General features: G+C 44.9%; 1 protein-coding gene across 2 annotated transcripts in view; it reads left to right on the forward strand.

The window, feature by feature from the left end:
* The first annotated feature begins 362 nt into the window (after nt 1-362).
* Nucleotides 363-26390, forward strand: part of PLEKHM3 (pleckstrin homology domain containing M3) — a 78771-nt gene continuing 52743 nt past the window's right edge. The window contains exons 1-4 of one of the 2 annotated variants that reach the window (XM_082285176.1): nt 363-444; nt 8501-8647; nt 9404-10263; nt 17167-18102. In XM_082285176.1, coding sequence (XP_082141302.1) covers nt 9606-10263; nt 17167-18102 — 1594 coding nt within the window. In that variant the 5' untranslated portion in view covers nt 363-444; nt 8501-8647; nt 9404-9605. The remainder of the gene's footprint in view (nt 445-8500; nt 8648-9403; nt 10264-17166; nt 18103-26390) is intronic. The other variant, XM_082285177.1, reaches the window with a different exon arrangement.

Here is a 26390-nt window from a genome sequence, read left to right on the forward strand (position 1 = left end):
CGGTTAGGATTTTGCGTTTCCCATCTCTCCTGTAGTCAAGTGCCAGCCCCCTGAGAATCTCGGCTGCTTTAAGCTTGGAAAGGTGCAACTTTACCCTTGATGTTTATACAGGAAAAGCTGTGGTTTTTCTATTGCTGTGTTTTTAAGGGAAGTGAGACTGGTGGGTTGCCGGGACGGGCGGCGGCCGCCGAGCCGCACTGCTGCGGTTCCGAGGGCCGGTGCGAGGCCGGCGGGCCGAGGCGGCTCGGCCGGGGCTCCGCGGGCGCGGCGCTCCGCGGGCGCGGCGCTGGCGGCGGCAGGAACCTTGGTGCGGCGGAGCCGTTTCCCGCGGCGGCCGGGACGGCTTTGCGGCAGGACGCGGCGGCAGGAGGGGCGCGCTCGGCGCCGGGCCGGGCCAGCGCGGGCCCCTCCCGGAGCACGGGCACAGCGCGGCCCGGGCGGCAGGTAAATAAATCCTCCCTTCGGTCCGCGGGCGGGGCGGGGCCGGAGGGGGCTGCGAGGCTCCCCAGCCCCTCCGGGGCGGGCGGCCGGGCCGGGCTTCCCGCAGCCTTCGCCGCGCTGCCTGCCCGCCCGAGCGTACGGGGCTGTGTGCAAGGGCCCGGGCGCGGCCGCGTTTGCATTTATAGCACAAACACGCCTGTAGTCATGTGCCCGTCTGAAGGACACGTTCACCTCTGCATAAAAAGGCTCCGTGCTTTTGTTTTCCTCACCCGGCTCACGGTCTCAGCAGGAATTTGGGTGCTCCCCGAGTCAGACTCCAGTATGTGTAGGCACAGGGTGCTGACATCCCTCTCTATTTTAATAGCCCGGAGTATGACATAATGCCGTGGTCTTCTTACCTTGCAGTAAAATTGCTTCTTTTAAGAAGCAGGCACCAAGACACAGACAGTGGAATTATACCTTCTGGAATCAAACAGGCCTGACAAGAGTCTCTGTTATGTGGGAATGAATGTATGCTAGCTGGAGCATCAGCAGAAGTGCTAGGGTCAACTGGCAGTGTGAGGTAAGATAAGGGAACAAACTCGACTGTACATTCGTGTAGGGCATCGTGCCTTTCTCCTGATCTGTTCTGCAAATATGCACAAATAGCCGTCATCCCACAAAGTTTTATAGGCAAATCTCATTTTCAGCATTGCATACCGTGCTAAGTGACTTCGAAAAGTTGCAATGTGTAAGAATAAGCCTCTGAATCTTAGTGGGTCCAATGCCCATACACTTCAATCAGCAGTAGTTTTCATCTTGCCACTTTTACATCTTACTTATCCAAAATTGATGAATTAAATTTGGGACTTTAAATCAGAAATCTAAAATGTGAAACAGAGCACTGTATAGTGGAATGAAAGTTCTTATCAGTCTATAGTAGCTAGATACATCATTCTGTCAGGACCTTATCAGACTGAAGTCAGGTTATGTGTTAGCATTTCAGTATAATCAGAAGCCTTGACGTTTCTACAGGGCTTCTGCTATGATTTTCTGTAATGAAGACGTAGTTCAGTTTAGAACAGAACAAGCACTTGTGCTGAGTAGTGACACAACTCTGTAGTGGTACCTGTGGTTACAGCCATCCCTCAGGGTCAGCTGTTGTGGCAGGGCTGCCAGGACCTGAGCACTTGGACCGAACTTCAGAATGATTTGGATCATTGCTTCTTTTCCTTCTGCCAATTTATGTGACAAACCACTGTGGTCCTGGCTGTTTGAAAAACAAGAGAAGAGCTTAGTTCGAGGTCTGAAATGAGGTTGTTATTAAGCACTGTATCCCATCAATGTCAGCATGCAGCCACTAACAGTTATGGGAAATCCAGGTCTCACTGTAGAATAGCTGATGTAGAAATGTAGAATCCCAGCTGATTCTTAGGGTACTGCAGCTGGAGAGAGGAGTTAGCTCCAGTTGCAGATCAGGGTTACTTAGAAAGCTGTGTGCAGTACAGATTTGGATGTCAAGTGTATTTTCTTACTGCTGTGCCAGGATCTCAGGGAAGAAACGGTCTCTTGTGTTCTTGTGGGAGATGCCGTGTTTCTTACCTTCTTTTGGGCCTCTGGGGCAATGCAAGCTGTTATTTCCAGCTGTGCTTTTTACTTCTGTTCACAGCTCAACAATGGCAAACTGAAAAGTCTTAATTTCTGAACTTTAAAAAAAGAAAAAGTATTTAAGGACTGACTGTCTTTCCTCTTCAACCTAGTCCTAGGAAATGTGGAGTGAGGAGGTACTTATAAAATTTCAGTTTGCATTAAATGGAAATGTTTTGGTTTTTTTTAAAGAAAAGTTTTATTTCACCTGACATGTACAAAGTTGCTCCACATCCTAGCAGGAGCCAAACTGCTCCATAGAGGTAGATACAATTAGAAGTATTAGACTGAGTCATGTCGTTTGTTGTTTCCTGCTTGTCTAGTTTAATCATGTTTCGTCTTGTACTGGAAGAGTTTGTATTGCCCCTCTTGGATACCCTGTTCCCTGACAATTTCTGTGCTCTGTGCTGGATTCAGGAGGTGTTCTGTGGTTTCTGTGTGCCTGGCAGAACAGGCAGTGTTCGAATAGACAAGGACAGCATGTAAAATCCAAGTTATACAAGTTTGGACAAAACTGGAATATAAGCACAGAAATCATTCCCTCCCTTGGGTTGTTATTTGAGGGTTCATGTGTGTTTGAGACCACAGATCCATGTCTCAGGCCAAATCACTACACTGCTTTGTTCTTTTTGTCCCTGTGGATTTTGTGAGGTTGGGCAGCCACCAGGCAGCATGCAGAGGGGGGTGGTCTGGATTTCAGTCTGATGTGATTTAAGAAAGTGCCCACGTGCTGATGGGTTTGGCTGGCTGCAGCCTGGGCTGTGTGTCACCACCAGCTACTCCCCTGTGGTCGGTCTGCTTGGCTTTTTCTTCCTTTCCATGCTAAAGGTCCTTCATCCTTCATCCCAGTCCAGCTGCTGAGATTTTAAATGGTTACTCATCCCCAGGAAGTGATACAGCCCTTCGTTACTTGGTGGTGCTCCACAGCCAGGTGGGATGTGTGTCACATGGCTGCAAGGCAAATGAGTCAGTGATAAAAATCTTGGGAGAGCTGTCCAGCAGTCAGTTTCTGGAAAAGAAATCCTTCTGGTTGTCTGTCTTCCGCCACTCCTGGGTGCTCCTCAGCCTCCGGAGCCCTGCTTTGTGCTGGTGCAGGCTCTTGTGCTCTTTGCAGCTTAGTGTTTTTTGTGTTTTAATCACTGTTTCCGAATGGCAGTTAAAATTAAAGACAATGTATCCTGTAAGCACTGTTTATTGTGCGTTGCTGTGGCTCATCACTGGATGAGCTGTTCTGGAGCTGTGATATGTTAGTTCTCCACACGGGGAGGATGCCTGAGGAGCTTCCTTGTTAGAGGCACTGGGTGAGATCAGCAGCTGGGGAAAATCTGTGCTTCACAGAGCCAGACTCGTGTGTCCTTGCTAAGGGTTTGCTTCTCCTCAGAGAACATGGCTTTCTTCTTCCTGCCTGTTTTCACTTCTTTCTTCAGTTCATCTTCTTGCAGTTGATGAACTGAAGGAAGTTCGGTTTCTTTTTCGTTTTGTTTTCTGTAGAGTAGAAGACATCACCACTGTCTTCTAGCTTGACTGTAATTAGGCTCCAAGTTAATTGTAGGTGTTCCTGCTGTTTGCCTCTCCCTGGGTCTAGCAGACAGGATGTGAGAGCTCTTCTTCATTGATAAGTGTTGGCAGTTAATGTCATCCTTAGGCAAACGGGGGTTTGCAACATGGAGATAGTTATGCTTACATTCAGCTACCCACCCCTTCGCCTGTAGCCAAGCATTCCTGACCAGGAAGTCTCTTTCTCCAGTTTTTGTGAGTTTTTCCTGAATATTGCCAGTGGGTTTGTGCAGGAATATCAGTCAAAAGGTATTTTTGTGAGACACTTTAAAGTTGGGATAGTCTGAAAAATTTAATCTATGACTTTCTCAGTTTGTCTGTTGGGGAAAGAGGCCTTTGGAGAGGGGCTTTAAAAATGTGATCTAAGGACAATTGACCAGGTGATGTTGAACCAACCATTGACTATCATATGGCAACCTTTTGAAACTGTGATCCCCTGTATATGAGGAGTTTCCTGTAGTTTTCTCTTCTTTGCGAGGCACTGTAAATTTCCTCCAGCCATTGAAATGGTGAATCTAACAAGCTTGTGTGCTCTGTCTCACTTGATGTAAACAGCAGTAGGTCATCTGGGGTTTTGGAATCACTTAGGAAAAGGCTTTCCTTGTGCCATGGGAACAAATACAGCCAGGATCCAGGAGAATGTGATAGCTTGCACAGGGACAGTGTCCCAGCTGATGCTTGCTCTGTATGGTTGTCCCTTGTGAAATTCCTCCTTATCGGTTGCCTCTCCAAGATGAGTGTGACAGGCAAGCAGGAGTGCAGCCTTCAGCTGCTGCTCAGAGAACTGGCTATTGCATTGCCTGGGGTTCATAACCACTTGGAGTGGAAGTGTTTTGAACCAGGACTGCTCTTTGGTTACTTGTGGATGGCACACAGTGCAACAGTTCTGACTGGGGATGCTGTATGCTGAGGCTTCATCCACAGCAGCTATGATACTGTGCTTCTGTACAGCTGAGGGAGAGGGGACTCTGCCTGGGAGAGACCAAGGTGCCATCATGCTTTGAAAGAGCTTCTGAGCAGAACAAGATGGAGAGTGTTTGCTGGGTCAGCCTTGCTATACTGCAAATAAAGAAGGCATCAGCTGTTGTCTAGTTGCAGCAGGTTGGTGCTGGAAAGCGGGCACTCCACAATACCTGTCACTGTCAGCTCTTCAGCTCCTTGTGCAAGCACTCCGTGCCAGTGATGTGCAGAACTGCACAGGCGGTGGTAAAGGCTGTGTGTGTGATGGCCATCTGTGCATCCTTTTTCTCTCTTCTGCCCACTCAGGTGTGCCCACCTGACAAATACAGCTCAACTTCTTAACTATTAGGGAGCACGTAAGTCATCAGCTTCATAGCTTTTTTCAGGGATCCTGCACATCAGAGCCTGGTTTTCAAGGATTGTCACTAAGTGTGTCCTGTTTAGATTCAGGGCAGTACTTGTCTGATGTGACCCACAAAGCAGATCAGAAATCCTTGTAGCAGCAAAACCTGTGGGTTGTGATTGTGTGAGGTACCACTGGAAGACATTCAGGTCGCAGTCTGAGGTTGCTCAGACTGACAGGTAGAAAAGCTCAGTTGGTGCTTAGCTGCTCCAGCCCCAGTGGATTGTATTCAAACAGAGAGTGGATCCACCTCTTCTTCAAATGACCTGTCGTTCAGGTTTGTTGCAGCCCGTAAACTGGACTGTAGTGGTCCAGGCCTGCAGCATAAGACAAATTAAAGTCCCTGAGGCTCCTTGAATTTGCTCTGCTACCCAATTATTACCCAACTGAAAGAATCTCTTTCTGTTTTCCTTCTTGGCCTTGGAGTTTCAGCCCACAGTTGTAATGTGGTGTGAGATTACGCAGAGCTGGTTCCTGCAGCAGGTTCCAGTGCATTGAGAAGGGGATAGGGCAAGCTCCTCAGTGTCTGAGGGAGCCCTGCTCTCTACTTGCATACAGGTAGCTTGTAAAACTCCTCCTGTGCCCTTGAGATAAAATTCTCAGAAACCCAAATCTTTGCCAGGAATTTGAGCCCAAGAGTCATTAAGAATCAATGAGACTTGAGGGACTTTTTATATTACCTGTCTTTTGCTGCCTTTTACTGACTGAGAGCTCCTATAACTTATGCATTTTCTCATGAACATCATTGATTGTGGGTGCCTGTTGTGGTGGTACATACCACCTGCGAGATTTACTTTCTGCCCTTGCATTTTCTATGCTGTTTAAATTTTGCCATGCAATGCTTGGATATTTTCCATGACCCATGAGGATCCAGAAAACATATCAGGAAGTTAAATGATCTCTTCCAGTGTATGTTCCTTGGCATTTGTCATACATGATTTTTCTCTGCTGTCAGACTGTGCTGTCACCTAAGTTAAGTCCATGTGGCTTCTCCAAGGGAGGTAATCTTTACTAAACTGAACTTCAGTGTCTTATGTGCTATGACTAGTAATCCTTGCTGTTTACCTCAGCCATGTGAGTAATGGGGCCACTATAAACTTGTAATAGTAAAGACTACTCATGTTGCAAATGCACATTAATTATCTGACTGCTGCTTGTTCATGCTGGGCAGATATACAGAAAACTGTTTTTCAGCTGCTGCAATTCCTGTATCCAGCAGTTTTTGCTGAGTACAATGCAGCATGTTCCTTTATCCTTTTTTCAGTAAGACTGGTTCCCAGGGGCCTGGATGAGCACAGATCCATGTTTATAGTTGCCCATAGCTACATCAGTCTTTGATAGTTTGGGCTGATGCTTCTTTCTTCCTCTCATATTCACTGCCTTAGACTGAATGTCTTTGGAAAATTTAAGGTGTCTCAAGAAACAACACATAAGGCAATACATTTTATAGTAACTTAAAAGGAGTTTAATTTATGCCATTGTTTGCCTTTTTTACCCTTCACATGAAGGAAGTGATTTTCACTGCTTTCCCTCCTGGAGGAGATTCTGATGAAACTGTTTGCTGCCATGTCAGAGTTTGCTTTCACTTGGCACCAAATCCATGCAGACATTTGAATTAAATTTTTGTTGAGTGCCACTGTCAGAAAGTGCCTAATTGTGTTTATGGAGGATACGTGATTGCAGGATCCCAGTGCTAGTGGGAATTACTGGCACAACTCTGTTGGTGTAGGAAAGGATGAGCCTGCCACCACTGACGTCACCTTTCATGTCTTTATTGAGCAGGGCAAACAGACTAGTTTGGAAGGTATGAATGCTGCAGTTTGTGAACCATGTGATACAGGGGGGGCCTGTCATCTTGTCATGACCGTGTGATTCAGCATCCTACTGGATATGAGGTCAGTTTGTAGTCTGGCATCACCACACTCGGCTGCGTGGCACTGGATAGCTCCAGTCTCACAGGATCCAGAGAAACATTCAGCCACTTGAAGCCTCCGGCATTTAAAAATTAACTTGTTAAATGTAAGTGTCAATTTTTATCCCTTGCTTTCCACCTTTTCTAGTGACTTAAAGAACAGAGCAACATTGTGTCTGCTGTCACTAGAATGCTGCAGTGGCGTGTCACTCTCTTCTGGAGTGATTGCCACTCCAGTTGTGTGAGGGAGTGTAAGGCTGCATTCTCTGCCCATCCCTATGAGGCAGCATCTTCAAATGGACCAGGCTGTAGCCTTCACTGCAGGCCTATGGTTATGTTAGTGCTAGTTTTGTTCAAGTGAATGCCTGTTGCAGTTTGCAACTTCAAAATACCATTCTTGCTTTAAAAATATGCCACAGAAGGACGTAAAGTAAGTGGACAGGTTGCACCAAATTATGTCCCTTAGGCTGTTCGTTGAGCTCCCAAGCTCTGTGGTACCAGGGAGCAGAACACTGTTTGGGGGCTGCTGGCAGGAATGAGCTTCAGGAGTAAATTCCATGCTGCATAAGCTGACAATGCAGATGTGCCCAGGATGACTTAATTTCCCACTACTGTCAACTGGCACAGTTGCACAGCTTTGCAAAGAGTCTGCTCCCATACTGTTCTGATTTGAAATAACTCCAGGTCTGTTTTGTTCAGCCCTCTGGTTGTGGTTTTGTCTCTACCTTCAGTGTCTTACTCTATGTTCACTTGTTGAAGCTGATCCTACCCTGGTTCACTATGAGACTAGCAAAGTGAATCCTTGCAAAGAGTTAGGGGGAGAAAGATCTCAGTGTAAAGGCTCGATGTTCCAGAGTTGTGTATGTGATTAGTTATTGCTTTCGAAGTTACTTAGTTGGAGTGTCTTTGTGGAGATCATAGTCTGAACTGCAGATCTGTTAGGAGGGAGGGTGAACTGCTGCTTTTGAGCACAACTGTGTCATGGCTGGCTACGATGGAAGCAGGGGTGAGAGGACGCCACTGGGGGATTGTGGAGGGGATTGGTTTGTGCTACAGAATTCTGTGCCCCCTTCTTGGAGTGCTGCTGGCCACCTTCCTCTCTCCCTTTGGCTTGCTATAGTAAAGGGTGCCTATTTAAGCAGCTTTCCTAATGGAACTTAGGCTAATAGACTGTTCTGGATTAAAAAAAACCACCTTAAATAGAAGTATTATCTGGTTTTGATGCTGTTTAATAGATGTTTTTTCCTGCTAAGTGTAAATCTTCATGGGTCCTGGTAGCACTTCGGCAGCACTTACAAGCTAATGAGCTGCTAATTATCAGCCCAGCCTAGGCTAATTAGTTTTGTTTAGGGTGTATTAATCTAGGCAGAGTTCTGAGCTAATGCAGCTTTGCTGCTTCTGGGACTTGAGCTGATGTGTTCAAAACTCTGACTTTAAGCTGTTCTGCATGTACAGGCTCTGGGTACTGTGATTTGTTTTAGGAGATGTGAGGGCTGTTCTCCTGCCAGTACAAATGCCCAGTCTCCAGGTCCCAAGAACTTGCAGGGTTCATTTGACAGGTTACCCCAATTTAAACATACCTACCCTGCATTTCCTTTCAGCATGGCAGCACTGTGGATGGAGCTTCAAGAGTGAGAAGCTGTATGGCAGCAAACTTGGTGTGACAGAAGTCAGCAATGGGACACCCCCTTACTGCACCACAGGGAATAGAAACTCTCCTCCTTTCCTCCTTACAGGTGTAAGCTCAGGTGATGAATACAGCTCTCAGTAGTTCTAGCCTTAGATCTCTTTGCTTGACTTATGTTTTGACTAGTTAATCAAGAGTTTGGAAGTAAAGATCTGCGGATTTGAGACGGTGCAGGATATAGTGTATTTTGTTTTGCTGGTAGGATGCACTGTCTCTCTGGGGCTTAGGTTGCTACATGGCTTCACTTAGGTTCATGGTGATATTGTGGAAAGAAACTATATGCAGTTCTGTGCAGCAGCCTTGTAGCACTGGTTTAATTGGTAAATGTCACAGTTCTGTTCATGCAGACGAGTAGGCAAAGAAGCTGCTGTAAAACTCATGCTGGTCTCCATAAAATTGGGAGTTCAAGCAATCTAGGACAAAAAGACAAACTATTTGAGGCTGGTTGGCCTTTTTTACGACCCTGTAGTATATCAACTTTTTCTTAGAGCCCTAAGGGAAACTGTATGAAGCATTCCTTAGGTGGCTCCCTCTCAGTGCAGCTTTCTAAAGCTTGGTTGATAAATCACTTTGGTTTCCTGTCATCTGGTGCCCCATCCTGCTCTCTGCAGCTTTCAGTTCAAAAAGTGATTATACACAGAGTTCATACAGAGTGTGCAACAGAAACCACAAAGGGTTTCTGCATACAAGATAATATTGGTGCCAGTTGAAGGACAAAATTGAATGAAGGGGCTATGACTGTGAAAGGAGTCATGGGATTAAACATATTTACCTGGGAAGACTCTTAACTGATGTGATGTTTTGTGTTTCTTTACAGGTACTCTTCATCACTATGAGCTTGTTTTTTACAGGGAACATAGCCCACTTGTTCAGTGGGTGTTAGGTCTTCCCTCTGAAGACAAATTGAGTTGGTTACTTCCTACCACTATGGTTTGGGGTTGGTGACTGTATTTGCCCACCACATCTAAGTTCATGGTGTGCCAAGGACTGATGTGAAGCAGGTCTTTCTCTCAATATTGATGTGGTATCTTCTTAACACTTCGCAACGCCTTGAGCCCACAGCAGCAAAGGATATGGAGGCTCTTGAAGTGGATGACATTAGCCCTGCCTTGGAAGTGACTGAAGACTTTTTCAATAGTTTTGATACTAAGCTTGAAAAGATTGTGCAGCCCTCTGAGGTGTATGGTGTACAGGAGGTCCCTGAACTGGTTGGGCACGAGGTATTTGATCAGATAACAGAGAGCAGGAACCTGAGGAATGTCGCCTCCTTAGCCAAAAGTAGCCTCATCTGGGATCACTGCAAAAATGGCATCTTGGAAACCAAAGCTCAGACAGCGTTCCCTGGTAAAGACCAACTCACAGTGCAGAGGAGAACAGCTGCTGATAACCTTGCTTGGGCAGGGGAAGGGGAGACCACGGCTTTTAATATCTTCAAGATCTGCCAGCGGCGGAGAGATAGGCCTCGCTCAGTGAATGACATCCTGGTGCAGAATGAGGAAACCTCCATGTTCAAACCAGGACACAACAGGTCGCGCTCTGATATCAGCCATGTAAACTGGGGAGTGGTCTTCACAGGCACCTCCCTGCAGCAGCCACCTGCACCTGGTCAGGACAATAACTGTGCTCTGCTCTCCTACCTGGCATTAACCAAGGGAGAGGACATCCAAGGAAACACAGGTTTGTGCTGGTGCTTTGTTTCTGTTTATGTGAGGAGTTTCCTGCTCGGTTTTAATATTTGTCTTGAAAGAGGAGCTGGATGTTAAAACCCACAAAAATACCACCCAAAACCCAACTGTGAGGTAACTCTTAAAAGGAGAGAAATCAGTATGGCTGTGTTGTCTTTGATGTGGCTCTGTGTGTTTGCCTGCCTAAGGATCGTTTTTTAAACTTGATTTCTGTTACGGTTTAAAAAACTGAGCTTGTTTTACTTTTTGCTTCTATCTTGTTCAGTTTGACTCAAGAAAAAATAATTTATTTGCTGTGTATTTCTGATCATTTCCTTGATTGATTTTCCCAAACTTAAAAAAAGCTTTGAATGCTAAAGTTATTGGGAGAATGGCAAATCTAAACAAAAGCAGTTTTCATAAAGTGAAAGAGCGGCCATTAAAAAGAGGGTGTACAGAGCTTTACTGTAAGGCCTGAGATCTCTGCTCTCTTTAAGTGATGCTGACTGTTCAGTCCATAAACAATTAACAGAAACTAAAGCACTCAATTCGTCAATATTGAGGCATCCCTGCCAGCTTTGTGTGGGGTACAGAAAGTGTTATCAGACTGGGGCAGGCGTCTCCAGTGAGCCATATGAAGCGGTGTTTCAGCAAGTGATACTTCTTACTTTTCCTTTCCTAAGCACTGCACTGGAAGAAGTTGTGCTCAGGGCTTTGGAAACACTGACCCAGTGTCTCCATCTCTGTGATTTATTTTGTAGATGCCAGAAGTGGACTGGGCACTTATGAAGAAGAAAAGCAGCTAGTGCCCCCAGATTTTTATAATCTAAATAAAGGCAGGGCTTAACTGAAAATCAAGGGATTGTGAAAGCGTGCATGTATGCATATGGTGGATTGACTCCAGTTAGGAGTAGGTGGCCTGATAAGGCTTAAAACGAACTTTTTGTGTTGGCTTTTCCAGGTAAGTCAGCTATATTGAAACGTGAAAAGCAGGTGCCTAAGTGTGTTTGGGGAGATGTGTGCGTGTATAAATACATATAACATGTAAGTATGTATAAGTGTATATATAGGTACAAACATGTAGGTTATTGTGTTATATTGTGACATAGTTGCTATATCCCAGAGAAGGGTGTTCTTGGTTGGCAAAGGCAAGTATACCTGCTGTTATGTTTGTTTAGGGAGATATATTGCTTCTTGTAGAGTGGGGTCTCTGTTCTATATCCTTTCTATGGAAAGGACGCAGAATAGAAGTGTATCCACAGGTCTGGAGACAGAGCTCTTAGTTTTTGTCAGCTGTATCCTGAACATCTCCTGGGTTGGACTTGATGTGTAACAACTTCATGTGCCCACAGAAACTCCATTAAAATGTAGCCACTGAACATCCTTACATGTCCCTAATAGTGTTTGAAGCTTAAGCTGTGATTCTGTGATATGAAATTCCCATGGACCCACTTCTCGAGGTTGTCAGTGCTTGCTGTGTGCCCTCCAAGAGCCTTTCTGTATGGAATGTTTGAAGGCAGGGGTACCTTCTTTGAGGAAGGAGAGCTTCTGTACTCTGAAAATACACTTTTTTTACCTGTTTCCTTTACCTGTTCTGCTCAGCTGCTCTGCAGGTTTTACAAGGTAGCCATGCTGTTTCTTCCCTCTGTGTTTACAAGAGAGCCTCACAAAGAGTTTGCTGCTACTGTGAGCTGAGCTGAAAAGAGAAGCGCAAAAAGCAGGAAAGTACTAGGTTTTGCAGATGTGTGTATCTGTGACTACTAATTATTCTTCAGAAAAGATTGAAGAATGTATTTTGAGGTTGGATAAAACTTGCTGCAGTGGTTGAAGGGGTCATAATGGCTGCAGCCTTAGGAGACATCCCTTTTCAGGGTTTTAATCCAAATTAAATGAATGCAATGAGATACTGAGAGGACCTTCAGCAACTCCTGTTGGTCGTCAGTGCGGCAAAGGACTTCCCTCTGGAGCCTGCAGAGGTCTCCCAGTCCTCCGAAGCTGTCTCAGTTACTGCATAGATGAACTCTTCACTTTTTTTTTCCTTACCTTCATAGTATCCTCAATACTATGAGCTTATCTGTTCCTCCTGCTTGCTTTTTTATAGAATCATAGAATCATTTAGATTTGAATAGACCTTTAAGATTATCTGCTCCAACTGTTAACCCAGCACTGCTAATTCCACCACTAAAACAAGTAAAATGACACTGGATCCTTTCCATGTGCTGAGAAAGAAAAGGAGCTGAAAAGAAGCTGTGCATTTTGGGGCAGTATCTTCTTAGGCCTGCTGGTAAAATGGCTCATGTGCTAGAAATAAACCCTGTTTGTGCTATGAGGCACAAGTGGGAAGCAGAGCTAGCAAAGACAGAAGTTGTAAGCAAACTCAAGGCAGGCTCTTGTATTTCTGGGCATGTGGCCTGGCAAAAAAAGAGAGAATACTTCTTCTGTAATATATGGTGAAGGCTGGCTTGGATTTTTGAAACACAGTGTTTTAAACACAGCACAGTTTGATAGTCGTGTGGATGTTATCTTTCAAATACCACCACTCCTGGCAGTGTGGGTGCTATAGTACTTTTTCCAGGTAGCTGTTTGGTTTGCCTGCTGTGCCTGTGAGCTTGGGGAGCACTAGAGCTGTCACTGTGTTGAGCACATGCACAGTGACAAACCGAAAGATACGTATCTGCAGAGCCAGGTGGGAAAACAGGTGGGAAGAAAAAGACTGTATTTTTAAGTAGGAAGATAGTGGACATTGTGGATCTGAGGCACAGTTTGTCCTGATCAAGCAAATCCTGCCGAGGTGACTAGCCCAACCCAATTTGAGAGCATTTTAGGTCCCAAACATGTTTTGTAAAAATGCTCAGTTTTGTAAAAATGAGAGAGGAAAACTATTGACAAAAACTCTGTAACTTACACTCATCGCTTACTAAGCATTAGAGAATTCAGAGAGGAGTGCCCCTCAAGACGCTAACTCCTCACAAACTAGGCGTCTCTGCTTCTGCTCTTTTCAAAGTTACTTGGAATGACTGTTGTCAGAAACGTTTGGTGGAAAAAGAGTAAGTTTTCCTGCCATGCCAACTGAGATGCAATTACAGTCAGTTGAGCGTGTATCTTTTGGACATGTGGATATAACACTTGGCCTCTCTCTCCAGGGATGCTGGTTGCACCAGCTGCCCCCAAGTGTGGCGAGTCGTAGGTGGGTGCTAGGCTGTCCTGCTTTCAGTGCTGTGTGCTGGGTTCCTACCTGGGACAAGTGGGAAGTTCCCAAGGGAGAGGAGAGGTGCTGAGGAAGATAATTACTCTGTCCCCAGCTGCTGAGTCTCTGTTTGTTTTCCTCTGCCTTCTTCCACCTCTTTCCTTGAAATTATAACTCCAGGTGCCTCAGATGTGGGCCATTTACTGTGATTATTTACTTTTTTTGCTCTTCTTCAATTTACTCTGCCTGTGTCCATAAGGAGGAAAAGAGATGCAGTTTCAGTTTGGAAGGTGGATAGAGAGATGGTACCATTTGCTCTCTGAGTAAGAAGATATTATCTGGCACACTGCTCATGGAGGAGATAAAGGAGCAGAGCCGTAAGGTGTGTGTGTATGTGTAGCATATGGATTCAGCCTGTTTCTGCCAGCATCTATTGCCCTGACCTAAACAATACGAGGCATTTGAATGTTAATCAAGGTGGCTGCTGGTTCTGTCCCAGTTAGAGCGAGAGCCACTGGAGCCAATTTCACAGGGCTTGAAGGGAAGGAGTGGGGTGAAGGAGAGAGAGGGGGGTGCCTCTGTGAAAGCCAGGGAGAGAGATAGCCTTTCTCTAACTCAACAAAAGACAAGCAAATCTGTGTGCAGATGAAGGAGGGGTGACTGGGGGAAGGTTATGAGTTGTCTTATTATGGAGAAGCTTGAACTGTCATCTGTACTTGATGGAAGCGAGAGAGATTGCAGTTGGAGCTGCAGAAGCGCTGCCTCCCTGATTGGACTAATAGAAAGGGAAGATGACTCTAGAATGGCTGTCCATTATCTGCACTACAAAGGGATTAGTGTGGGTTTCAGAGAAATTAATGGCTTTTGAGTTAGCACAGAAATACTAATGAATGTCAGGGCCTGAGATGTACGGTGAACAAAATTGGTTCTCTTTTAGTGTGTCCATGTGTGTGCATATCTATCCATTTGGGCTGTCAAAGTGTGCTTTTTCTCTACCATTTTGGGTTATAGAGTAGTCTTTCAGTTTTCGTATTTAGCTGAAATACTCTCAAGTAGTTTATTGATATGCAAGGTGGTGTTATACTGACCTTTTTAGACCTAGTGCCAAAGTAACGATTTTAAAAATTGTTGTTATGGTTTTAACCATATCTGCAGGAAATCTTTGTAGATGGAGTGCTTTGAGAATGGTGTTAAAACCAGGCTCCATTCTGAGTATTTGGGTGAATGGGGAAGCTGAGGCTGAGCTGTCAAAGTGAAACCTAAGTGCCTCCTTTTCGTTAGTGTGGCTGCAAGGTAGCATCCTTCCCCCATTTTTAACCCCCATGAGATTTCCATACTGACATAAAGTATATCAAACAATTACTTTTCACGTATGTTCATTAAGTTTAACTGGAGCTTGTCTACTTAATCCTTTTAAATCCTTCAAAGTTGGTCTTTGCTGAAGAACTGCAAAAGCCCTTACACTGCTGCTATTCTCATTCTTTCTCCTGCCCATAGAGGAAACAGAATTAGCTATAGGAGTACTTCCAGCCAAGGGCAGGAGCGTCTTCTTAGAATGAAGGTTACAGTCCAGGGTTGCACCAGTTGGTATCAGAAGCCCCTGGACAGTAACTAAGTTCCTCAAATTGTCAAGAGTCCCTGACTCTGCTTCTGCTCCAGGAGGACAGACAGACTCGCCCCTTAGCCAGCAGTGGTGAGAGCAGTTTGGTCAGCAATCTTGGCTGTATTAGCTGGGAAGCCCAGTACGGATGGGGATGGTAGTTTCCAACCTGGTTTTGTTTCCAAGCTTCATCCAGTCTAGATGTTTCTGTTCTCTTAGCTCTGTGTTGAAGACATCCTCAGTTATACTCAGAGATACTGTCTAAAGCTTGTTAGGGCGTGGCCTGTTAACGTGAGTGTAACTGGTTAAGATGAGATACTGAAAATGTTTTATGCCTCCAGCTATCCCTGTTTCAAAGGCTGTCAGCCCCAGGGCAGAAATCTCGAGTAGAACAGCTCTTGTGTTGCTGTGGTCTGTAATGCTGTGTGTTAAGGTCAATTGATGCTGATTTTGTTGTGACCTAATTATTCTGGGGAGTGGATGAGGAGCTGTTTCCAGGTGGCTACCTTGCTGTTGTGCCAGGAATAGCAGACTCCAAGGGAGATGGACAATTGGAGGCAGTGCCCTTTACTTGTGTCTGCTAATTCTGTCACTGTAAGTCAAGACGCATCACAGGTACCCTTACTGGAAAGGTGAAGTAGAACTCAGATGGGAGTAAGAGTTTGTTCCTCAGGCCTGGGTTGTTTTGTGGTGCCAAGTGTTACAGTTGATACTACAGTGTGACAGTGAATGCCTCTGGATTTATGCAGGGACCAACAAAAATTGCATAGAGCCACATAACTAGCCCAAGATGAAAATATGATACTTGCCTGTGGTGGCTGAGGTGGTGCAAACCAGATTGGAACAAATTTTGCATGGAAACCTTTTTTTTAAATTCAGAAATGCTTTAGATAATTCCTTTTAAATTTGCATCACTTTAGTGCCTGGAGTGACTTGTGTATGGTTGGTTTTCTGTGGATGAAGAAATTCCCCTCGACTTTGCGTTGAGCTGGGGTTTGTGAAAGGGTCTGCTCCGAAGCACCTGAAATGCTGAGATGCTCGGGTGTATGTGTTTGAATCTCTCTGGGCAGCCTCTTACTTTTCAGTTTTGCTTGTGTCTGCTACTCCTGACCTGATTCTCATAAATCAGCAAAACTCCGGAGTAAACAGAGCTGCACAAAATGTTGTGGTCCCAGGTCGTGCTGAAATGTGGTAAGAAGCTGCTGTGTTGGGCACAGTTCTGCATTCCCCGGGTCAGTCCAGGTGCCAGATGCTGTACCCAGGTGCTGGCAGCAGGGCTGTTCCAGCCAGTTCCAGCAGCCCCTCCACAGGACACAGCTGAGCCCATCAGCCACAGGTGGGGCCTCTTTGGCAGAGCACATCTCAGAAAGGGCACAGCACTGACAGCTGTGTCAAGAGCAGCTGAGGGTCAGAGGATGAGAAAGTGCTCCAGCCCCTGGGGAGAACATGGTGGAGCAGGATCTCCCTGCAGCCCCATGTGGGATCCCATGGTGGAGTGTGGAGATTTCCTGAAGGAACTATGGCCATGGAGAGCTCGTGCAGGGGCATGTTTAACCTGAAGGACTGCAGCCCCTGCAGGGGAAAGGTGTGAAAAGGAAGGAGCAGCAGAGAGGAGCTGACCAGATACTACTATTCCCTTTTCCTCTGAGCTACTTAAGATAGGGGAGGCAGAGGTGGTGTGTGTGAAAACATGAAGTTGAGCCTGGGAAGGAACAGGAAAGAGAGGGTAAGGTGTTTTAATTTGTATGTGTTTCTCACTGTCAAAATCTATTTTAGCTGGCAATAGATTACTTGATAGTATTATCCACTTCTGGACTGGGTTCTGGGATACTTGCAGTGTTTTGTTGCTCTGTCACTGTTGTCCTGGATGTTTCAGGAAAATTGTTTTGTTCCCTTTTTGTAAAGTGTTTTGGTACCTCTGGGTAAAAAGTGCTGTGTTCTCGGTGGCTCAAATGTAGAGTTAGTGCTTGTGTTTGATAATCGTAACCTATTAGATGAAGACTCTGTGATCCTACCCTCAGATATGCTGTGTGTGGGTAGGAGAGATGTAGAAGCTGGAATGATGCAGTAATTTGAGACAACTTAAAAAGAAGTAATTAATCGTAATATTCTCATTTTGTTTCCTCCAGAACACAAGACAGTGTTCCCAAATCTTCTGAAGAAGGGATACTTAGAAGTTAGAAGAGACAATGACAGCTACTGGCAAACCTGTTATGCTGAGCTCTCCCAGTACAAACTGTACCTGTATTGCTTGGACAGCAGTGGCAACCAGACACTTCCCACCGTGTATCCACTCATGCGTTTTCAAAGGGTCACTGTTACTGGTGGCATTGAAACCAAGGTGGTGGACACTGTCCTGTCAGACAGCTCACAGCTACAGCTGAAGGCAGAGTCCTCGTGGGAGACTATGGATTGGGGACAGAAGCTTTGGGAAGCGGTGCGTGCTTCTGTGCCTGCTTTTACAAGACAGCAGGAGAAACTGGAGAATGTGCCAAAGCCTGAAAATAACAGTGACCTTTCTCAAACCAATGGATTATTAGAGAAGCCTATGGAGCTCTTCCTATCCATGAATTTGACTGAAAACACTAAAGAGTACCAAAATATTCTCAAATCAGGGACTCTTTACAGGTTAACTGTCCAGAATAACTGGAAGGCATTTACTTTTGTCTTGAACAGGTCCTATCTCATGGCATTCCAACCTGGTAGGCTTGATGAAGATCCGCTGCTGAGCTACAATGTCGATGTGTGCCTGTCGGTCCAGACAGATACTCAGGATGGCTGTGACTCGTGCTTTCAGGTCATTTTTCCCCAAGATGTGCTGCGCCTGCGTGCAGAGACCCGTCAGAGAGCCCAGGAGTGGATGGAGGCACTGAAAGCAGCAGCCAATGCTACTCGAAGCTTGACTCAAAACCCACAGGTTACACTTAGGAGCAAACCTGGAGATAGGCCCTTTGGAAATGATCTTAGAAAGACCAAGCGCCAGTCTGTGACCACCAGCTTCCTGAGCATCCTGACCACACTGTCTCTAGAGAGAGGGCTCACAGTTCAGAGCTTCAAGTGTGCAGGTGAGCAATCAGGCTGCAGCATCTGCACCTACACCCCTTCTGCAGGAAAAGAAAATCACTGGAAAGAGCATGTGTGTGTTTTAGCAGCACAGCTGTTCCCTGCCTCTCACCGTGGCTGTAGTAAAATGTGGAGAAAAACCTGTGGGATATTCAGAGGTTCATCTGTTTTGATGAGCAGTGCTGAAACCTTAGATCCTGCACATACAGCACTACATGGGCCAGGACTGCCCTACAGGGTGGCTGAGCTGTTTTCTTGATGCAGGACACTGTAGAGGTGCTTTAGTTACACTCACTTAGAAATTGTCTGCTCAATCAGAAACGGCTCTTTTGGAGAGTTTTTCTCTTGTATTATGGGAGCTGTGATGGTCCAGCCTCCTCCCCATGCTGCTTTGGGGTGGGGTTCTCATTTTGCTCTGGAACCACACATGACTCAGGAGAGTATCTTTGTGGGCCCAGGACCTGCTGGCTGGCCTGAATCCCTTCCAGGGGAGACCTGGGCCCTAGAAGTACTGGACTGCCCTCAAAATTTACTGTGGGTGCAAGCTGGATTTGTTGCTCTCTGGGTAGTCACCTGCAGGTGATGTTCCTGCTTGTCTCTTCACAGTGCATGGCAGCTGGAGCATCATGAAGGTCGGCATCATTGCAGTTTTTGGTCACAGTATTTGGGCTTTGCCTCTGTTCTTGGCCACATTTGTATGATTTGATGTCATTTTTTTATCTTTTGCTACATTCTGTGACTGAGGTTCAGGAGAGTTTCAAGTGAATATTTTCAATTATCTCCTCTAAAATAGGATCAGGCCCTGGGATGGCAATGAAGTATACATGTCTCCAATGTGCAGCAGGTTTTAGTCTTGCTTTATGTAGTATGGGAGCAGACTTTTCTCTGGGAAATGATGGGTTCCCTCTCCCAAACATGGGATGATCAATCTGTACTCACTCGTGTATTCCCTTGCAAAAATAAGGTGCTCTGACCAGAGTTGCATGGTGTCTTTTCCTGATACACCTGGGGCATTCCCAGTACTCCTGTGGTCTCTCTTTAGTCTGCCAAACTGAACAAATGTTCTTGTGCAGAGAAATGGGAGTTGTGGAGGGTCTGTGGGAAGCTGGTCACTGGGATTCTCTGTCCCCAAGGATGGGGATTCACAGCACTTACTGTGGGAACAGATCCTTTGCCACTTCCTGGGACCCTTAGAGCCGGCTGGAACTTGGAGCTGTTACCATGGTGCAAAGAAATAAATAATTTTAGTTATAACTGGGGGAACTTGTTTGGCTCAGAAGAGTTTGTGCTGAGGAGGCACACGGGCAAGCTGAGCCTTTTTCCTTGTTCCTTGCTCCCTGCGGGCAGTTGTGCCGTTCTGGGCATGGGCTGCTGTTTAACCTGAGGGGCCTGCTGTTGGTAATTACGGCTTGCAGGCATTGAGAGTGGTTTTCCCCAGGGCTGCTGGGAGGGGTAAGCTTGGAGAAAGATGAGGAGGGGGGAGGAAGAAAAGTTTTGCTGTGAATTCTTCAGCCATTTAGTGCAAATTCCTGTAATTACCGTCTTTGTGTCCTGTCCCAATGGCACATAATACAGCAGAAGCCTTTCCTAATTGAGACCTTACAGGAGGTACAAATCCCTCCTTTGTTCAGCCTGACAAATTAGTGCCAGAAAGTGGCAAGGTCCGAGTGGGAATCAAAGGCAAGCAACACAAAGATGGAACTTAAGGCTACAGTAATAACCCTCTCTAGTCCTGCAGGGGTGGGAGGGAAGGAAAAGTAATGACCAATGAAAAATGAAGGGGTTTTTTGTTATAAATTCTCTTGACATGACAGCACCTCAGGGCTGCTTTATTTATTTAGGAAAAGTGATTAAATAGTAATACAACAGGGCAGACCATTGTCTCTCAAGCTACCCCCCTTCCTACAGACCCCTGCTGCCTTGGCTAATTGATTGACAATGAACCTCTGATAAAGAAGGTTGCTGGGAGGACCTGATGGGGACAGGCTTTTTAAAATTTATTTTCTCTTTGCAGTCTTTGTGGGGTTCCCCCCCGGGTTTTTTTTTCTGTTTGAAATGCTCTCTGCATCCCCCTTTCCTTTTCTCCCTCAGTGAAAGCTTTTCAAGGAATTGCTCCCAGACAAACAGCTGATATTCACAAGCAGGTAGGGAAGAATGTGAATGTCTGTGCCTTGCTATTGACAGGTTTATCTTGGAGTCTGACTAGCACTTTTCAACTTGTGATATAAGCCAGGGCGGTGGTGTCAGATGTAGTCATGGGGCAGGGAGGACAAACTGTTGATACACTGGAGTCAGAAGGGCAGTTTGAAAAAAGTTGTCGTGCTTGATCAGCAGATACAAAAGCTTTTCTCCACATTTCTAACTCTGTTTTACTGTTGTAATTTGAAAAAATGAATGATCAGGCCACTGATTAGCAGTGGAGAGGCAGGGGGTTTATGAATGCTTTTACTTTCGCGGCCATTATTTATATTTTTGGCTTAGAGAAAGGATTCTGGGGAAAGGTAGGCAGTTATCCTGGAGGTCTGTAAGGAGCAAATATTCCCAGGTGCCCTTCACTATCGTTATTTCTTTGTCATGTGGCATCACTTTTCCATAGATGGGGAGGACAAATGGCCTTTGCCCTTGCCTCCTGTTTTTGCATAGCTTCTGTTCTTTTGATGTCTCTCTTTTGTTTTGCCTTTTATTTTCTTTCCCCATGTCATTTATTAAAACAAACATTTTTTCCAGAGAAGTCAGTTGTGTCTGCCAGGAACTCTTGTTACTTAGACAGCAAGTCCTAATGGATGTGGGAATTTCTGCCTTCTGGAAAATGTGCTCTGCACCCTTTCATTTATCTGTGTGGCTTTCCTTGCTCCTCTTCTGGGGTGCCTTCTGTCTTTTCCTCCCTGCTTTCTCCATGTCTCCTCACTTGCCAGAAGAATAAATACTGCTATTAGGGCTTCAATGACTTGGCTGGCTGAGCTGAACACTAGATGCAGAGAAGCTAAGGTTAGTAAATGTGCTATTTCCTGTGCTCGAAGCCCTGTCAAGTGAAGCAGTAGGTGGAGAGCTGTTGTCTTTCAAGGAATCATTCTGCACCTAGGTCTGTGATCATGTGTGTAGCTGGGGGACAGCCCAGTGCAACATGCCCAGCTCATGCAACCTCTGCTCCAGCTTGGCCTGTTGGTCTGGAATCGGTCCCTACTGCAGTAAAAGGAAAATGCTTTTTTTTTCCCCCCTCAGTGAAAAGAAGGTGTTTCCTAATAGCTTGCAAGCTGGCAAATGTGATTTTAAAACAAAACAAAATAGTCAGGTGTAATGTCAACTTTGTTCGAATTCTCAAAAAACCTTATAGTTGAATCTTCTCAAATACAGATAGTTGAGAAGCATCCTTGAATTTAGCAAACGCTTAGTGACCTGTCATTGCACCCAACACTTACTTGTAGCATGTCACTGAATTAAAAATGCTAGAGGATAAACCCTAGAAAATGCAGCACAATAATAAAATGCCCTAAGGTCCTTTGGAAGGTTTTCAGCACTCTTGTCGCCTTTTAGTCCCAAATAACCATTGTTCTCACCTGTCCAGGGCTTTTAGGATTGTGCTTTTTCTAAGTGCTGTATTTGTTTTGTGCTTGGTTTCATTTCAATTGATGTCTTTCTTCCAAGGCTTTAGCAGCTTTTTACCTTCCCTGTATTTGAGACTGTAAAATCCCCTAGGAATGTTTTGTACTGTAAAGGTTTTATTGTTTAAGTATCTTCACTTAAGGCTTTGGTCTTCTAGTCTTGTATGTGACTTTCATGCCCTGTTTCTATTCATTTAAAAGTAGAACTTCCACTGCTAGCAGTGGTATTTCCAAACCAGCTGAGCAGAAAAAACCATGGTCTAAGTTAGTATTTGGAAAATACACCACGTTTAAAAAAGGTCACTGACTTCTTGGGAGGAGTGGGGGGAGTGTTTCCAAACAAGGGCAACTGGAATTTGTGTAGCAGCGAACACTTTATTTGCAGTGGACCTACATGCTTCAAAACACGAGGTTGCTGGGCCACAGTGCTTTGCATTTCACAATATGACAGCTTGTTTCAGAAAAAGATCGGAACATGCTTGAGTTGATTAAACCTGTTTATCAGTGATCAGTTATGATCACAGAGGCCATTTAATCTTCACTGATAAGGCGAGTTCTTCAGTGCAGTTTTAGGATGGCTTGACTAGAGGAAGTGACAGTGAAAACTGTCATCTTTGGTAGAAGTTGGGTCCTTCACCCTCCTGGGATTTGGCTGGCACCTTCACAGAGTGAGATTTTCTCCTTCATGGGATTCGGTTTGGAGTTGGCCTGCTGCTGCCTGGAAGTGCAGTTTAGATAAGTGCTTGATCAGTTCAGTGCCTATTCTGTGCCCTGATGTGCACTTCGCAATCGACTGGTGTTTAAGTGACTTCTTTGTCTCAGTCCTGCAAGAGGAACTGCTGATACAACTGTCTTGGCTGATGAATCTACATATTCCTCCTGGCAGGCTCGAAGGGAGCCTTTGCTGCCTGTATGGGGGTGGGTGACCCCTTGCTCTAATCTGCCCCATCAACAACTCTGCAGGTTTTCAGTAGGTTCTTGTGCTAATTTATTGTACTGTTGTGAGCTCGGTTCTGCTGGATGTGAACACATCTCTACTGTAAGCATAGGCTGTTTGTTCTTGGCTATGCCTTGTTTCTTCCTGGCTTGTGGGTCCTAGATATGAGTTCCACTGCCCCCAAAGAGCTGTTGGTTGCCTGGGGATTTTTTTGGTTCATTTATTGTACAAAACTATTCTTGAGGGATCTTTTGGCATAGAGTTCAAAGAAAAGAATGCCCAAACCAGGGAGTCTAAATGTCCAAGTCTCACCTTTGTTGAGATGGATAAAAGCTACATCTGGACAAAAGGAAATATTTTTCCAACTTGAAAACTCCAACATTCATACACCACCCCCACAGTTCTCTGGTGAACCAAGAGGTTCTTCATGAATTGTGTGCAAGGGACAGCGTTATTTGTTGGGCTCGCATCTTTTAAATCAGTCAAGCCAGCTTTTGCTGCTGAAGGCCTTGCCTTCCCAGAAAGCCACAGGCATTTGCACAATACTTTCCTGCAGCTGCAGTTTATACAAGGTTCCTAAGTTGGTTTGGGCCATGACTGTTAATTTAGTTTCCTAAGAAAACAAAGCTTATGTTCCAATGCTGTTTGCTACATTTTACTCTTGCCCCATAAAGTTTGGATCTACTTGACTGTTCTAACAAAATTTGACAGAGGAAGAGAGGTAGCAAAGATGTGTGAATCTCAGAGGCGTTACAGAAGCCAGCATCGCAGGAGCCCGTCCTAATGCTGCTCTGGAAAATCCTGTGATGTGCACTGTGCATTTGTTTGGCATCAGAGTGTCCTTGCAGATGTGCAGCCTTGAAGGAAAATGGCTGCTTTTGGGTCCACTGCTGCAAAACTAGGGCATTTGTGTGTGTGTTGGCAAGGCTCTCCCTCTTCTGTCACATGCCAAAGCAGTGTATTATTGCAAAGCTCTTGGATCGCATTGGGGCAATGTAAAAGAAACTACAGAACAAACCAGAGGCCACCTGGTAGGAAGGGTTTAGGTTCTCAGTCTTCTTGTTCTTCTGCAACATCTATAGTCTCTGATGCCTGTGCTGTGTAAAATGGGATCATTCATATGCCCAGGGCAGTGCAGTGGTAGTGATGTGTGATGAAGAAGAAATTCGGCCAAATAGCATTGGCAAAAATATGTAACCACGCTTACTGCACAGTTGTTCCTTGTGTTAAAAGGAGATACAAACCCAGTTGTATGTTCAAACAGAAACAGAGCTGGTTATTTCTAGGTATGTTAATGCTGTATAAAATAAATGAAACTTGATGAACCAGGTGGCCTGCAGTGTAAGTCATTGAGGGAGCAGTGCAGGGGTAAGTGGTCTTCAAACTAACTGCAGAACAGAAATGAAAACTGGGTTAAGTAGAGACTCGTTTCGCTAAATGACCTGGCTGAGGGTGCTGGCACCAGTGTTTGTTCTAATCACACAAATGACTGGCCTGCTCTTTGCTCTGTTCTCTGGTCTACCTTCTCAGTATGTAGAACCAAGCATGAATGTACTCCACTGTACAAATGGGAATGCCATTATTAATTTTGCTTACATTATCTCCTTACTTCCAGCTGGCAGGCAGACTTCAAGAGCCGGCCCAGGGAGTGTGTTCAGTTCCCATTCCTGACTAAAGAGCTGGTGAATTACTGAATCTACCAATAAGTCATTCCATGGTAGATCCCATTTCCTTCCGTTAGGCAGCACTTGAGAGTCTCAGCAAAGCACCAGATACTGCAGAGAATAATCCCCTAAGGGCATGGGGGAAAAGAATACCAGATTAGTTTGAGGTGTATGGTGTTATTCCTCAGCACTGTTGTCCTGGAACACAGGGAAAGGATTTGAGAATGTGCAATAGGAGAATGCAAACTGGCCGTGTGTTAAAAGGGTCGCAAACAATCGCTTATGTGTAAAGCATGTCTTCAAAGTTGTTTGGAATTTCCTCAGAGCATGTTCTCTGGGAGTAATATAGCTTTGCCACCTCTTAGAATTTGACACTAAAGGTAAAAGAACCTATCTTCTGATGAAACTCAAATGGGGAAATCCAAGCACATAAAAAAACTAGTTTCCAAATGTATAGTTTTGTTGCTTGTCATTTGACACAACTAGGATTTTTGGTTCTCATTTATTGATGAAATGTTATTCTTGACTGTTACATGTGAAATTCAAGCTTACACTTTGACCTTTAAGTTTTGGTGTTGTATTTGCAGGCTTAACTACTATTAGTTTTACTGGGAAGGCAGAATTTGGCTGTGTAAGCTGCAGCGTGCCTGTATGCTGTCTTTCTACAAAGGACATGTACAATACAGGCATGCAGAATGTTGTGTATGCACCCATATGTATATGCTATCACCTGACTTGTTTCCAACATGGGGATTTTTTTCTCGATTGTTCATATTCTTAGAGAAAGTCACCGCTCTGTGCATTCAGCATGACTGATGTAAAGGGTGTTACTCACTTCACCTACTCCCAGCCGTCTAAATATTGGATGGCTACAACAGTCCAATCTTTGCTGATTGGAAGAAAGCCTGAGTGCCTACGGAAGAATTCATCTCATGTGCCTTGAAGAGCTGTTCTGAAGCTGGGTACCTGTGAGACATCTCCAGTAGGGAGGGGTAGGTTACTGTCTGGAGTGTCCAGTCTCCCCAGCTCAGAGCCATCAAGCCTACACTGGTAGGCTAAGTCAGCTGAGCTGGAATGTGTAAGACAGGAAAGACAAGCCTATGCATTGTACCTTCAAATGGTGCTAAGGAAGATGGAAAATCTGTTGTTTTAGCACTTAGCCCTGACCTATAGCTGATAATTGAGGTTTCCATTGACTTGGAACAGTTGGGCCACCCTTTGGAGTCAACTGGGGATGTGTGAACCCTTCCTTATTTCTGGAGAAGCTGATCTAGTTTATAATTAAAGTGGGATCTGTACACTGCTGACATGATATGGGTTTTATATGTTGCTTGGGTAATTATAACTTGATCGGGTCAAACCCATATGGTTGCAGCCCAGAAATTTCTTTTACTTTAATCTGTTACAGTTTTATTGTCTTTTTTTAAAGTTCATAAGAAGCTCACAAAAAATGTAGGCAAGGTGACTAGTGTTAGACTTTGCTTGGAGGTTTATAAGTTTTTAATTACTTACTTGAAATAAAATTGCTCTGGAAAGTAGTGGTGGGGAAAAGGAAAAAGTGTAATGCCAAGTCAAACCTGGGTAGGCATAAGAGAGAACTAAGCTGGATTGTTGGTGTATCTTCCTTGTGAGTTTGAGTTTTCCCATAGTGGAGTGAATTGGAATAGGTGCACAGGAATAAAGGTAAGCAACTGAAGTAATTCTCACCTTATTTCTGTTTGTGCTGAGGTGATAGAGCAATGTTGTATGTCTGATCTAACATTGAAAATTTGTTGCTGTGCTCCTTCTGCTTTATGCCTTTATCAAACTGAAAGCCTTTTGAAGTCTGTGAAGCATTTTCTTTGTATTGTATGTTGTTTCTAAATGAATTAGCTTCTAAGCTAACCTGTCACAGATTTAATTATGGCACACAGTCACAAGGGACTTGCTTTTTCCTGATACTGAGCAAAGAAGCTTATTCAATAAGGAAAACAGTTGTGTACTTGATTCTAATTTGGTCTTCTACTTTCTCTGTTTCACTGTGGAGCTACTCCAGTCTTTTCTTGCTGGAGATTAAAGAGAAAGGTATCTGGATAAAAAGGATAGTT

The sequence above is a fragment of the Coloeus monedula genome, assembly GCF_965178545.1.
Source record: "Coloeus monedula genome assembly, chromosome: 7".
NCBI classification, from domain to species: domain Eukaryota; kingdom Metazoa; phylum Chordata; class Aves; order Passeriformes; family Corvidae; genus Coloeus; species Coloeus monedula.